Raw genomic sequence first — 14,657 nt, 5'->3', positions numbered from 1 at the left:
GGGGGGGGGGGGGGGGGGGGGGGGGGGGGGGGGGGGGGGGGGGGGGGGGGGGGGGGGGGGGAGTTTAAGATGTTTTAAGTAACTAAGGGCACTCTGAGAGCACATGGACTCCACCAATGCTAATGCTCTATCTAACCATGTCAAAACAGTGTTTGTATTTGTTCTGCCACAGTTTGATAAAGAATACATTTTTTTTACACCTTTACACTCATGATAACAAAAGATATCTCTAACTTTGTGTTTTGCTCCATTATATTGTACAGCTGTGTGCAGCACTAGCGTCCATACAGACGGCAGACTTCACAGTTTCAGCAGCAGTTGTGCCGTTCACTTGTGTGAGATCTTGTCTTTCTCTCTTTAGTCTGTGTACCTTCTGTCCTGACCCATGCAGTTTCAAGGTAATCTGTCCGGTAGCTTTTGTGTTATCCTGTTAACCAAAGCTCTGTGCAGACATGGCCTCCAGAGGAACCAAAGAGTTGGGTCCGGACTTTCTTGCATGACGTTCTCTGCTCAGACGTTTATACAACAGCAACAAATCCTCTGCAGGACTCGAGGGATGGTGCAGCAGGCAGAATGTAACCTATTAATTCCACTGCGGAGGTTATGTGTTTTTGTTTACAGCACATTGACACATTGTCTTCTACGTGTATGGCAGCTCTTTTTCATTCTGAGAAAATGTGTTTTTCTTTCGTTTTTTTGTTTTTGATTTGTGCGTCTGACGCGTGTTAGAAGCCTCATTAACTCACCCATTCACTCCAGGTGAATCCTGCAGAGGATCTCCTGCTGTTTTCGCACATTGTCTCCTACGCACTTTCAGCAGACTTCACGCGAAGGGGCCAGGTGGCTCCGTGCATGTCGGAAAAACGCTTCACAGACAGACTGACAAAACAAAAATGTAACCTCCTTGGCTAAGGTGATAACAGGAGAAGGACAGTGGCTTCTTCTTCTTTAAGTATGGAACTGTTGACTCCCCTTTCTGCCAGTGAGAGTAATTACACAAACACAGTTGAATTCAAACAAATCCCTCCACTTCCAAAGTAAAACTTCTTAATTTAGATAGACTAACAGCTACATTGCTGTCTCCGCCATATTCCTGGCCACTGAAGCCTAATCTGGCAGTTGCTCGCCCCCTTTATCTCTGGCAAATCACGTTGGTTGATGTGAAACGTGTTGAAACCGGTGAGCTGCGTGGGAGTGACGGGTTTAATCCACTTTGTCCCGCAGCACTGAAGTATCAAAAGAACGGCAAACGTCTGAGGAACACGTCACGACCACTGATTGAAACACCCGGACAGCCTCATTTAGTTTTCAGTATTAAATATGATGGTGCTCTGTCAAGCTTGTACACATTTTTGCAGACAACTGTACAGTGGCTTGAGATGTACTGCATCGGCCTTAAGGGACCCCCCCCCCCCCCAAAAAAGAGAATAATGTATAGAAGATTAATGTAGGACATCAAAAGCTGTGACCTGTTTTAATATTCTGTCTGTTCAGCGTAAGGGAAACTTTTAACTGTAGCTCACAGTCTTCATTAGTGGATGGTGCATGTTTTGTTTTACTGTTTATACTCCTCATGAACTCCATGTGCATCAAACAATAGAAGAAATGAAAGAAAGAAATTGAAAATGATTGTTTACCCTGCACATTTTAGTATAAACTTAAAATACAGAATATTTTCCAAAAACACACTTATACTGTTAGACCTATGGGAGCTGAGGGTCGGGTGTATTTTGAGTGATTTTAGCCATTTCTTTTGCCTGCAGTGTTTGGATTTCATCTGAAACATGTGTATGTATGTGTATGTGATCTGTAGGAGGGTCAGTGAGCCTTGATGAGCTGCTCTGTGTGCATGTGCATGCTGTGTGTTTCTGCTCAGTTAAAGTATCCCACCCCACTGTGGACACTTACACCAGGGCCGTTCTTTACAGTTTGTATTCCTCTGCTGCCTCACGCAATGTGAATGATGTCTGGCCACTGTGTTTCATTGCTCATAGATGGAAGGTGAGCGAGGCTCCTGTGCCACCACCTCTGATTGATTGCTATGGTTGCACTCGTAAACTTGGCACTGGTATGCAATATGAACCAGTCCTGCCAGGTTTCTCTTAAAATATCAGCAGGGCACATGAAGCCAAAATAATCCATTTTCGGTCAAGTTGGTTTCCTTCATCCTTCTCACACACACAGTGGAGTTTGCTTTGTGGAGCACGGTGAGACACAATGCTTCAGCAGTAAGTGTTAGGACCGAAGCACATGGATCAGGAGTCAAGATGAAGTCGCAGATTGTCCAGCAGGTGGCAGATTTTCTTCACTAGAGGCTGCTTCACTTCGACAGCGCTATGACGCCAGTAACTACCCCACACACACTTGGAGTGTCAGAACGATCCTTCACACTGACACACTTGTCTTTATATGAATGTTTCCTAGCCTGCACACGCACGCACGCACACACGCGCACACACACACACACACACACACACACACACACACACACACACACACACACACACACACACACACACACACTCTCACACACACACTCACACACACACAGCGGGTTATTGTGTTAGGGTCGATAATGAACAGGTTATTATTTGTTAGTAAAGTATAATAAATAATATTATTTAAATTAAAATTATTATTAATTTGACAGTTAACGGCGGGAAATTAATAACTAAGATTCGAGCCCCATTTTTGCATCAAGGTCAAGCAAATCCCACTGTAACAACCTAGAATGTACAACAACCTATTTGTTAACCTGAAAATGCTCGTGGCTGACTTGAGTTCAGTTTGTTGAATTTGTTAAAGTAGCACTGCTGTACACGTGGTTCACATCCTTTTTTTTCTGAAAGTGAATTTATAATAACCCTAACCAATACAAACTTAATACAACTGAGTGTGTCCTAGATTTAACAAGAGTCTGGTCGTGTTTAACCGGTGGGTACTGAATTCCATTATTTCTTTAGATGACCTCTTTCTAAAACAATGTGATTAAAAAGGATTGTTATAATTCATATTTGTCACACGAAGCTCACACATGTGCTTGGCACTTGATGGATCCATGTGCTTTTCTGTACCGATATCACAGCAGTCAAGTAAAGTCGAATGGTGGCCATCACCACAGGACTGCTGTGTGGTAAATGAGCTTATAGTTCAGTTTTACACAGACTATATAATTATTCTGCTTTAAATTCATATCTAACTTGTACCTTAAAATGAAAAGTGAATTTGTGCAATCAATATTCGACATAAATCCTTGTTGGGACAAGATAAGATCCATTGAATAAGGTGATGGGTCGGTGACCGTCTTCACTCTCTCCCTCACTGTCTCACTGGTTTCTGAGGCCCGCAGGTTTCAGTGCCCATGGGCAGCATCACACGCTCTGACCCACATGAGTCCATTAGGTCTCTCAGCATTAACAGCAGCAGTCTATAAATGTCATCCCCAGCAGGAGAGCGTCCCTGTGAAGGCAGCGCGCAGGCTGCGGGAGCAGAGAGAGGTTTTACGCGCGGTGCTGTGAAGTCACAAACTCTCACCTCCTCTGACTGACTCTGGATTTTTGCCAGACAAACGTTCTAAACCAGAATTGTAATCATCAAATATCAGACATGCGGCACGTTAACACGCACAGTTAGAGACGCGCAGACATGGCCTCCGTGCGCTCTTTAATTTACTCGTTTACAGTTAAGTGTCAAGACAAATTCTTGGCTATTCCTCTTTACTGTTTAATACAAAATGTCTATATAAATTCTATTTGGATACATTTTCTGTTTGGTTCCCAGGCGCGTGTGCGCACCGCTCCATATCGCCACTCCTGTCGAGCGTGCTCCACGGAGCCGAATGAAACATTAACACATAACCAGAGTTTTGTTCCTGCCGGACGCCATTGGATCACACAGCAGAAAGATGTTCTGTGTCCTGTTGTGTTATTTTCTTTAGTATATGGGTTGGCTGAATGACGCGCCAGTAGGAGTCGGACTCTGCGCTGCAATAAAGAGGCGGCGGCAGCTGGGAGCGCATACCATTGGAGAGGAGAGGCGTACAGCTGCGGCACCAGCACACACCAACAGCACACACCACCAGCACACACCAACAGCACACACCACCAGCACACACCAGCAGCACACACCAGCGCAGAGCCGGAGCAGCTCAGCCTCACCTCGCAGGGAAGACGCAGCAGCAGCAGCAGCGGGAACATGCTGCCGCTCCGGCCGTCCCATTGACTCATCCCACCGCCAGAAGGCTGCTCTGCGGACCCACACACCTCGATCCCCCGGCAGGACCTCCGCGCTGCAGAGGGAGCATTTGAACATATATATATATATTTTATATCGGGTAAGTCTTCACTTTAATTTCCTAAACTCCAACAAAATCCTCGAAGACAAACAAAGTTGTACCTAAGAAAGTTTTACACCTTTTTCAAGTATGAAATAGTTGTCAACGTAACAATCAAATGTAAGTATTTTAATTATGACTTCAACCTATAAGCAGTAAGGGATTGAGCAGCAGGTGACATTCAATTCTTTCAAATGATTACCATAAATCAATATTAATATAGATTTTTTAAATTTGCGTTCAATCGTACTTAATGGCAAAATTTAGATTTATATTTTGAATCACATGGCAGATAAGTAAAGAGACAACAGTGATGTTTTAGCTAAAACACATCACTTTATCCACTAAAACCTCATTGTTTGTATCTAAGTTTAGTAAAAAAAAAAAACAAAGCAAAGTTTTTATTTATTTCTCAGCAGATGTGTAAATGTGAGATCTCAGGTCGCTCAGGGAAAATATAGTTTAGAAGCTGCTCTGCTCTTTCGGTGCACACAAGCAAGACTCCAAACACAATTAACAGCACTTTGTTGTTAGTGGCACATTAGGCCTCTGATCGTCTCTCTACAGAAAACAGTCTGATAAAACTGCACCTTTAATCCAGATGCATATTCATCTCATGTGGCTCATTCATCCTCATCTGCACACAAGCGTTTCAAATAAGACTTTAACAGCTAAATGCAGCAGTCTGAGTAAACATCGTCCAAACAACACCAGCCTCTGCTCTCTGACACCTCCACGCTGTCTCTCCGTGTTTCACCTTTAATGAATGATGCTGCTCCGCTGGATGAAGCCTCGGATCAAACGCAGCGCATATGCATCACAAGAGGGCCGAGAGGCAGGTGTGGGTCTGAGGGGGTCGGGGTCAAAGGCCTCGACACCTCAGATCATGGAGATCAGGTCATGGTTGAAGTGTCAGTGAGGACAGAGATGAGGGTGGGGGGCATCATCATCATCATCTCCTGCCACAATGTTAGTCAATGTGAAACAGGTATCCAGATGTTTCACTCAGATAAAAACAGCTGCACTCAGCTCCTTTACAATAGAAATCAAACTTTTCAGATGTCAGGGAATTTGTGTTATTTTAGGTATAAATGTGGGACATGAGTATAGGCAGTATTTTGAAGTGACAAATCAGGATGGTGATGCTTTCCATGACTTGATATATCTTTATTGAATTGATAAAAAAAATGATCTGGCGTTGTTGGCTCACACGTTGTGTAAATAATGTAATGCTCCTACATGAGACAAGAACAATCTGAGACTGTACGTGTTGAATGTTTAAGGCCTCAAAGAGGCTGCTGTCAAAAGGCCCAGGATTTCTAACTACATCCCGCCTGTTTTTTTTCTAAACAGCCGCAGATATAAATAAGTGAACATTTACTGTTTGTCCAAATAAAATAGAAACAGGCGGCGAGGTGTGGCTCAGCCGGAGGCGCCCGGAACGTGCTTGACTTGGTGTCGTTTTTTTAGGGGTAACACAGATCGAGCAGAAATCAGCAAGATTCATGTGAAAGTCAAATTTTAAAATTGATAATGAAGAACCGATTTTGCCACAAAACTGAACTTTGTTGACCTTAATAATCCTTCGTATGTTTGATTATTCCTGTACCTAAGGCGTGGGCACTTCTCATGACTTTAGACATCTACTGTTTCATTTGATAGTTATTAGTAATTTATTATTCTGTTATGCTTATAAAACCATGGTCACAGCAGTGGTCCTGAGGGCTCCTGAGATAAAACAGTGCCAACAATTTTTAGAGAAAAAAAAAAAGCTCACGTCACATATACTTACTGCTGCCAATTCATTTTTCTGACTTTCTTTAATTCTTGTTTTTCTTTCTTTTTTTGTGAAAGACTGAATTATTTGATTTAGTCTGTCAACTCAAACAATCTGAGTGGGAGACATTCACTCTGGTCGACCTGCTCACAACTCACATCCACAAGGCCATGACAAGTGCAAAAGGCAGTTAACTACTGGATTTAGCCATGAGACGTTATATTATAAGATTTCTACTATTTATATTTTACTACTCGTAAATCTTTACTGGGAAAAAATAGTGGTGGACAACTGGTATCATTCTGCTATTTGTTCAATGTCACTGCAGCATTTGGGTAAAATTTTAATATATCAAATTACTGGAATCAGATTACACAACGCCCACCCTGTGTCAGTGTGGGTACGGTTGCTATAACCCAACATATCCAAAAGCATATAGAAGAGATTTGGGGACATGTCAGGTGACCTCAGTGTTTTCCATAGTTTTAGCGATTAGCATTAATAATTTCTGGGTCTGTGTGTGTACTACACCCAGCCTGATTACGTTGACATGGAGGTGAGAAGCAGCAGCTCACTCTTCACAATACAGATCTCAGTCTGGACCGGAGCAGAGCCCCACATGGCTGCTTGGCTCTGGAGGTCCGTGGTATGCAGACTTCAAAGGGTTAAAGGTGAGGAGAGGCTCAGCAGCACACCACTTATCTCCTCTAATGACCTCCTAAGTAAAAGTCAATTACTTCTGCGTCATGATCAGAAAGGAACAGACCACAGGGGGCTGTTTGAGCTCCAGTGCTCCTCATTACAACTACTTCGCTGGAGTTTATTGGACGAGCCGCGTGGCCTCAGGCTCGAGGTTAAGGCCTTTCTAATTCCCCCATTTACTACATTTATTACAGCATGTATAAAGCTACAAAAATGTAAACTCTGCGCTCTGTGCCTGTATTATAATCAGATGCAGATGATCCCTCACTGCAGGACGACATTATAACAACCTACTGCAAAGACGAAATCACTACAAAGCACCCTCACCTGACTTGAATTCCATTTATTGTCTCTGTTTGAGCAGCACTGTCCCGTGCTGTACAGGTGGTAATGAAACCACAGCTATTTGATGCGTACAGTTGAGAAGGGATTTACAACGTTAAGCATTCCGCTTAAACTTAAAACAACTTGTAGTTTTTTTAGGTTGTGATATGCTTGGGAGATACTAATTTCCCCCCCCAGCTACTAGTTAAGTCAATGCAATATTATCGTTATTATTACTATTATTACCAAAACAAGCAGGGATAGGTGTCTGAACAATGTGAGCTTGTACGGTGTCGGCTCCACGGGTTAAAAAGTGTGAAGAGGTGTATTTTCATTTTAACAAAAACAAAAAAGAAGCCTGACACATGCTCAGTAAATGGTTTTAACTTGTCACAACTCATAAGGCCATTATCATAAATTATGGATCTGGTAACAAGTGAGTCAAAAAAACGGAGGAAAAATGTATCTGTGTTTTCCCAGGTTACGATTACAGATGTGTTTGTTTGACTGAGTTGCGCTGTAACTACACGGTGGAAGAAACAATGACGTCCTTTCCCAGAAACGCCACAGTGAGAAAAAAAAGGCTAAATTAATTTAAAAAAAAGTGATAAATAGATAAAGTTCGGACTTAAAGTAAATGTATGTACACAAATTAAACAATGACATGTTTATGTGACATTAGAACTGATACTTGGCATGTGAACAGTATTTTGGGGTCACACATACCACTTGTTTTACCACAAGTTTGTCATATGTTTTGAATCTTAGAATTTCATATTTTCCCCTCATTTGTCAGTCCTCATCTGAAACAATAGCCACAGTGGTAGAAGACATAAAACAGCAATGTTAAAGGATTAAAGCTAAAAATAGCCATGTGCAGTAGAGTTGAACCAAAACTGTTAAATTACCAAATATCATATTACTGGATTTACTGCTGCAATAATAAGTCAGCGGCATATTGATGTTGTTGAACTGGCAGTTTAATCTGGAACAATGCATCATTTTTTGTTTTATTTTCTAATATAAAATAATACATTATTATATTAAATATTCTAGTATTTTATCAGATTCATACACTGTAAAACTGTAGTAGAGAAAATAATGAAGTCATTTCAAATGGAAATCTGTCACGGTAACTTTTTTCGAAGAATGAAAAGTGAAAATCCAAACTGTTCTGAAATGCAGCACCTGAGTAACAGTTGTGTGTGAGTGTGCTGCGGTGCAGGGTGAGTAGAGAGGTCTGCTGTGGGAGATGATGAGGAGTGGCCTGTGGGACATGGAGCTGCCGTGGCCCCTGTCCATCAGCGTCTGCCTCAGACAAAGATACATTATTGTCTATTGTTATTCCGGCTTATCAAACCTGATTTAACAGCTCACAGGTATTTCTCTGGCTGAACACTGTCGTTCTGTGTCTCTGCCCTCAACAGCCCTGGGCATGTTATGTTTCTGAGGAACAGGAACCCCCCCTCCCCCCCACACACACACACACACACACACACACACACACACACACTTTGTCTAACCCGTCTTCTAGCATGTGTTGATGCAGCCAGTTGTTTGTGTACACATTTGCCACACATTCACACATTAGTCTTTATATGGGGACCATCAGCAGTGGTTAGATCTCTAATCTCCACCCCCACTGTAATTATAATCCCTTTTCTCATACGACAATTAACAACAACTTTAAAGGATCATACCAGAGGCTCCGTTTTCAAATAAACTCTTTTCAAACCAAATCAATTATTATAAACTCATAACCATACTTTATATATTTTACAAAGTGATAGTATAAATTGGCATTGGACAAAGACTTCCTATAACTCTAAAAGCTTTCGACAGTGTGGATCCAACAGCAAGGGCCTTTCACATGCACAGCCTCAATAAGCCGACAATCAGCCCCCCCTTCATCAGCTTTATCAGCCAGACTGGATGTGTATTGACTCCTGACAGAAGTGTGTGTGTTGTTGTATGGGGTGTGGTGAAGCACTGGGGTTCTGTGTAGATGGGGGTGGTGAGTGGGTTGCACCAGTAATTAACATATCAAAGAGGTTAATGGATTTCATCGTTTGATGAAAAATATTTTACCTGAATATAACTTCAGTCGCTTCACATCAGACAAAAAAACTAAATCAAAGTTTTCTCACCAAATAACCAAGAAGCACCGACCTTCAAAACACCTGAGACCTCTCAGCCAAAAAAATCTATATACAACTGTATACAACCTATCCTGCTGTCGCCAGCATTCGGTTTCATGTTTTCCATTTATGTATAAAAAATACATAGATATCAACAATGATGCTATCAGTATTTAAGTTATTAAGTATTACTTTCACAAAGTATGTAGTCCATGTGCTGGTGAGATGATATTATGAATATTTACTCCAGGGCTGGAGTCAGTGATGACCAGGAGGTTTTCTCACGTGTTAGTCTCCAAATAATTGTCTCGTTGTAAACATTCGAAGATTTTATAAAATTATAAGAAGTCACATTGAATGTTGAACATTGTTGCATATTTTCATCTTCTAATGTTTTGTCTCTACCAGAAGACCTGCTGGACTTTGTGTAGCAGCCATGGGCAGCAAGACTCTGCCAGCACCCGTGCCTCTCCACCCATCCCTCCAGCTGGCCAACTACTCCCTCCTCCAGAGCTCCACCGGCCTCCAGCTGCCAGCAGACCATTTTCACAGCATCTACAGCTTCAGTGCCTTACACGCCATCCATCTCCATCAGTGGACCCTCGGCTACCCGCCTTTGAATCTGCCCCGCTGCACCATTTCCAAGCTGCCAGCTCAGTTTTCCTCCATGGCCTCCATCCCCATATTCCCCCACCTCTTGCAACCCAAGCAGGGTGCCGCAGGGCTGCTGCAGAGCTCCAAGAACAAGCCCCGCTTTGACTTTGCCAACCTGGCGGCAGCAGCCACCCAGGACGACCATCTGAAGGCAGAGGACCTGAGCATGACGGGTGCTTCTGCAGCAGCACAGGCGTCACCTCACCACGCGACCTCAGTTGGCCTTGGATGCCTCCTGGATGTGACCAAACTCTCCTCACCGGAACGCAAGTCCAGCCGAGGCCGACTGCCCTCCAAGACCAAGAAAGAATTTGTCTGCAAGTTCTGCGGCCGCCATTTTACCAAATCCTACAATCTTTTGATCCACGAGAGGACGCACACGGACGAGAGACCATATACCTGTGATATCTGCCACAAGGCCTTCAGAAGACAGGACCACCTTCGGGACCACAGGTGAGAACCATGGTCATTATGTCCAATAAATTACAGAACAGAACATTGTATTTGCTACATTACTTTCTGAAATTGTCAATCTGACAAGCATGCTCCCTAGCGATTAGCTAGGTGTGCTAGGGGGAGAGTTCCTCCTCTCTCTTTCAGTTTCCATACAACTACTTTCATACACAGAGTCATGATTTATCTGAATGTAGCACCATGGTGCAGCCATCCAGGAGAAACGGTCTAAAAGTGTGCTCCCCAACACTCAACGTTTCATCCAAATTTCCAGCGCTAACTTTTGAAGGATACTTAGCAATTTAGCTTGCATATATTGTTTCTAACTGAACTCAAGACTTTATTTGTGTTCTTCAAACATGTGACACCATGTCTGCACAGGAAGCAAAGTGTGAGGAGTGGCTGTAGTTCTCTGCCTGGTTGTGTGCAGGATGCGTTCCGGCACGGTACAGAGTGCAGGTCATTTTGTCTTTAGCAATGCCCATCACACACGTCATTGCAGTAACTGAAATTGGAAGGAAACAGAGTTGAAGTGCAAAAATAGGCTCTGATTCATGTTTAGCGAAAAGTGAGCCATTCCTCAGGCTGTTAACAGCCTGTTTAAAATACACTACATGCTTATTGGGTCAGAGGCACACAAGTCCGACAACTGAAAGACGCTGCTGAAACACCTCCTGTGTGGACAAGCTGTCAGTCTTAATGGAGACAGGTTAAGTTGTGACATTAAACTATTATTGTAAATAATAAAGATTCAGCATCCAGACAGAAAACCATGTACACACTGGATGATGTCACTCTCCAGAAGATGATGAATTGATTTGAGTGGTTCTTTTTTAGGGTGTGACAGGGTTAGTAAGGAGCTACATATTTTACATGTAGGAGTTTGCTACTTTGGGTCTTTCCATTAAATTCTGTCAGTCTAACAAGAGGATACGCGATGTCAAATGTTTCCATGTGACTGTGCAGCCACACATGAAGTGTGTAGTGTGGGTGACAGATAGTTTAGCAGTCCACCAACATGAATCTATGTAGTGATTTCAAGTCTTTAAAACTGGCACTAGTCATTGCCTTAACGTTACCAAATATTTGGTACTGCAGCTTTTTAAACTGTCTTCAGATGGTGTAGAAAATATTAGAATTACTAATTGACCAAAAACAAAAGATCAACAAGAATATTGCAGGGAGAGTTGGGATGTTATCTCTTGCATTGAAAGCTGAAAACGGTTTAAAGGTGAATGCAAGAAAGTTTTTGCTCCACATTATTTGCTTTCATGTGCAGTTTGTGATTTGTCCCAAACAACCAGCAGCTGTACAGATGTTAATTGTAGGCAATCATGAGCACACTCTATATGTCTATGGAAACATGTCCTTGTGCTCAGCCTCATCACATAGCTAAGACGCATGGCAAGCACTTTTTTTTAATTTGTGCCCGCTTGTGTGTTAGATCAATAGTAACTTACAAAATAAACCACGATTGAAACGTGTGCTATAGCCGCTGACTGCACAGAAAAGTATAAAACAAGGGATAGGAAACTGAACGATGGCAGAGACAATGATCAAGAATGTTTAGTAATGTTTGTTTTGTTTTTAATGAGGTCTGGAGTATGTTAATCTCTCACAGCAAGAGGTTAGATAACGCTCCAACAGAACCTACCCCCAACATGAATACTCAAAAGTCCTCTTGGATTTGTCAAATAGTGTTTGTTCCCGAACCTAACCACACATTAGTATCAAAGCGGACATGCTCATTCCAATTGCCTCTGAAATCATGTGCTTATTGTTTGGTTTGGGAGGATCATAAATCTTGACAAATGTTTGCCAATTCTGTACAAATGATGACGCTCTGAAATCGGATATGCTCTAGGTATTAATATGAGCTGCTCTGTTGTGTTCTCGTTCGCAGGTACATTCATTCCAAAGAAAAGCCCTTCAAATGTCAGGAGTGCGGGAAGGGCTTCTGTCAGTCCAGGACTCTGGCTGTCCACAAAACATTACACATGCAGGTCAAGGAACTGAAGCCAGCCAAGATCAAGTGATCGACTCTGCCAGCAGGGGAAGGACAGGGACACTGGAAAAACCATGACCAAAGACGACAACAGGCAAAGAACAACCAAAGACTTTTTTTTACTTTCAGCAGTAGAAAGAGATCCCTCGGCTTCTGTGTTCACACTCGTCAAGGATGAAATATTTTACCAGACAATTCTTAAAGACATAATACTGCAATAAGCCTTTGTGGATAAGTGTATGCTTAGTTATCAAAGCCTGACTTGGCAGAGAACCCAGTGGATGTGTGGAATGTGAAATCGACCTGAAAAAAAACCTGTGGCTGCTCAGTGCAAATAATTTGCTCAGAAGCTTATAATCCAAAGACTTTATAAAAAAGGGACACAACTCTCATGTAATTTTTTTTTACAAAAACTGAGAATGATCAAAGCCATGTTCGTATAGACACATTTTCATCCTTTTCAATATCACATTCCAATGATATTTTTGTACAGATGCATTATATCAAAATGTATTTTTGCACTTTAACCTGATTATTGATTATTTACATATATCACTGGATTTCTTAAACTTATTTTCAGAATGAATAATCATTTCTAAATAAAATATTTTACTGTAACTGGTTTGTCTGAGTGAAGGTTTATCACATGAGGTCAAAATGTACATCAGGTGGTCATCAGTCACCACACAATTTCAGTTAAAACTCATCATGAGCAAAGTAGTGCCGATGAGGAGGATCTGCGTGATGAGGTAAAAAGACCACTTATTCTTCACTAACTTTTAAATCTAAATTGAAACTTTTTTTTCCACTTGTTGAATCTCAATAAGATTTCAATATTTTAAGGGAAGAATGAAGCACTTAGGCTAAATGCTAACATTAGCATGCTAACATACTTACAATGATTACATTTGCATGCGTTAGCAGGTAAAATACTCCCTTTTTTATTTTAGTGTGTAATCATGCTAACATTTTTTAATTAGCACTAATTACAACTGAAGCTGATTTAATCAGGCACTTGGACATAACCCAAAGAATTGGATGAATTCAAATTCTGACCAGAAGGAGACAATTATTTCACAACTTCACAGCAAACCATGCAATGGTTGCTGAGATTTTTCAATAAAGATGTCAACCTCATGGTGGTGCTAGATGTAAAGTCAGGGGTTCACCTGAGTCTGTAGGATTCTCTGGGTGCTGTGGATGTCAATCTATCAAATGGATGTTGAGGTTTTTGACTCTGGACTAAAGAGGTGGACTGACCAGCCGACACTGTAACCACAAAGTCATGCTGCTGCATCAAAGCTCCACTAATGGTGACTGAATTTGCATAATTTCTATGGAATATCAGAGTTTTTTTTTACCACGTTGTTAGAAATAAAATGTTCTAAAAAACAGGCTGTGGATGACGTATGAACGAACCCTCCAGTAAAATCCTTCAGAGACACAAATAACACTGGAAGGTGCTGTGTATACAAGTGATAGGGAAGTGCAGATCTCTGACTCAGAATAAGAGAACAAGCTAATTTTGAGGAAGAAACCTTAAAAGATATTTAATCTAATCATATCCACACACACATAAAGTGAAGTAAAACAAACACATGTTTTGTATTTGGGATGTTCAGAAATAAAGTAAAAGAGCCCCCAAACTTGAATGAGCTTCATGTCAGAAACTGAACAAGTATCCCTCCTAAACAAACAACTACCATTTGGTACAATGCAATGTGGCACATCAAATCCCTGTTATTTTAGATATATTTCCCCACCCCACTCCTGTCACATGGAAACCAACTCTTTTCATGCCTACAACACAAGCTCTGATCAGAGTGGAGGGTCTGTACATGCTGCTGATTTGCAAGTTGAAGAAAGATTGTGTCTCTCCGTTGATATGTTTATATTAGACAGGTCGAACGTCACCCCCTCTTTTCTTTCCATGTGCACTTTATTTTTTCAAAATACTGCAAATGTCAGTGAATGGTTGTCTGTTAGTGAAGGGCTGTAAGTTAAGGGCTTTGTACTGTATGTGAGGAGCAGGATATTGAATTCTATTATGAATTTTACAGAAGCTAAGACAGGAGATATCAAACACATCTCAGTGATGTTGTGCATCAATTCTGTCTTATGTCTCTTGTATCTGAGTGTACAAACAAGTCAGTCCTTGAAGCTTGGACAGATAATGAATTACTCTCAGAGAAATCAATAACATTTTTTTAAAAACACCTTATCTTGCAATAAAGAAAGTACCAAAAAAAAAAGATCTGCCCCCTGATCTGG

At 41.6% G+C, this 14,657-nt stretch overlaps 1 protein-coding gene across 3 annotated transcripts; it reads left to right on the top strand.

The window, feature by feature from the left end:
- Nucleotides 1-4,100: 4,100 nt before the first annotated feature.
- On the top strand, nt 4,101-13,008 carry osr1 (odd-skipped related transcription factor 1). Of its 3 annotated transcripts, XM_034575875.1 has the most exons (4): nt 4,101-4,333; nt 6,646-6,781; nt 9,683-10,381; nt 12,285-13,008. In XM_034575875.1, exons 3-4 carry the CDS (start codon nt 9,711-9,713, stop codon nt 12,415-12,417), a joined length of 804 nt encoding a protein of 267 aa, XP_034431766.1. In that variant the 5' UTR covers nt 4,101-4,333; nt 6,646-6,781; nt 9,683-9,710; the 3' UTR covers nt 12,418-13,008. The 3 variants fall into 3 exon arrangements, with proteins under 3 accessions (XP_034431766.1, XP_034431765.1, XP_034431764.1); XM_034575874.1 differs by lacking the exon at nt 6,646-6,781 and having other exon boundaries at nt 4,101-4,328; nt 9,680-10,381; XM_034575873.1 differs by lacking the exon at nt 6,646-6,781.
- The last annotated feature ends 1,649 nt before the right edge of the window (nt 13,009-14,657 follow it).

Source organism: Hippoglossus hippoglossus, chromosome 22 (assembly GCF_009819705.1).
Source record: "Hippoglossus hippoglossus isolate fHipHip1 chromosome 22, fHipHip1.pri, whole genome shotgun sequence".
NCBI classification, from domain to species: Eukaryota; Metazoa; Chordata; class Actinopteri; order Pleuronectiformes; family Pleuronectidae; genus Hippoglossus; species Hippoglossus hippoglossus.
The sequence above is the reverse complement of the archived record's forward strand: the minus strand, read 5'-3'. Positions and strand labels throughout refer to the sequence as shown.

Coding starts and splice junctions, on each gene's coding strand:
- osr1 (XM_034575874.1), top strand. CDS start 9,711: ATGGGCAGCAAGACTCTGCCAGCACCCGTGCCTCTCCACCCATCCCTC. Junction 10,382..12,284: donor GACCACCTTCGGGACCACAG/GTGAGAACCATG, acceptor TCTCGTTCGCAG/GTACATTCATTCCAAAGAAA.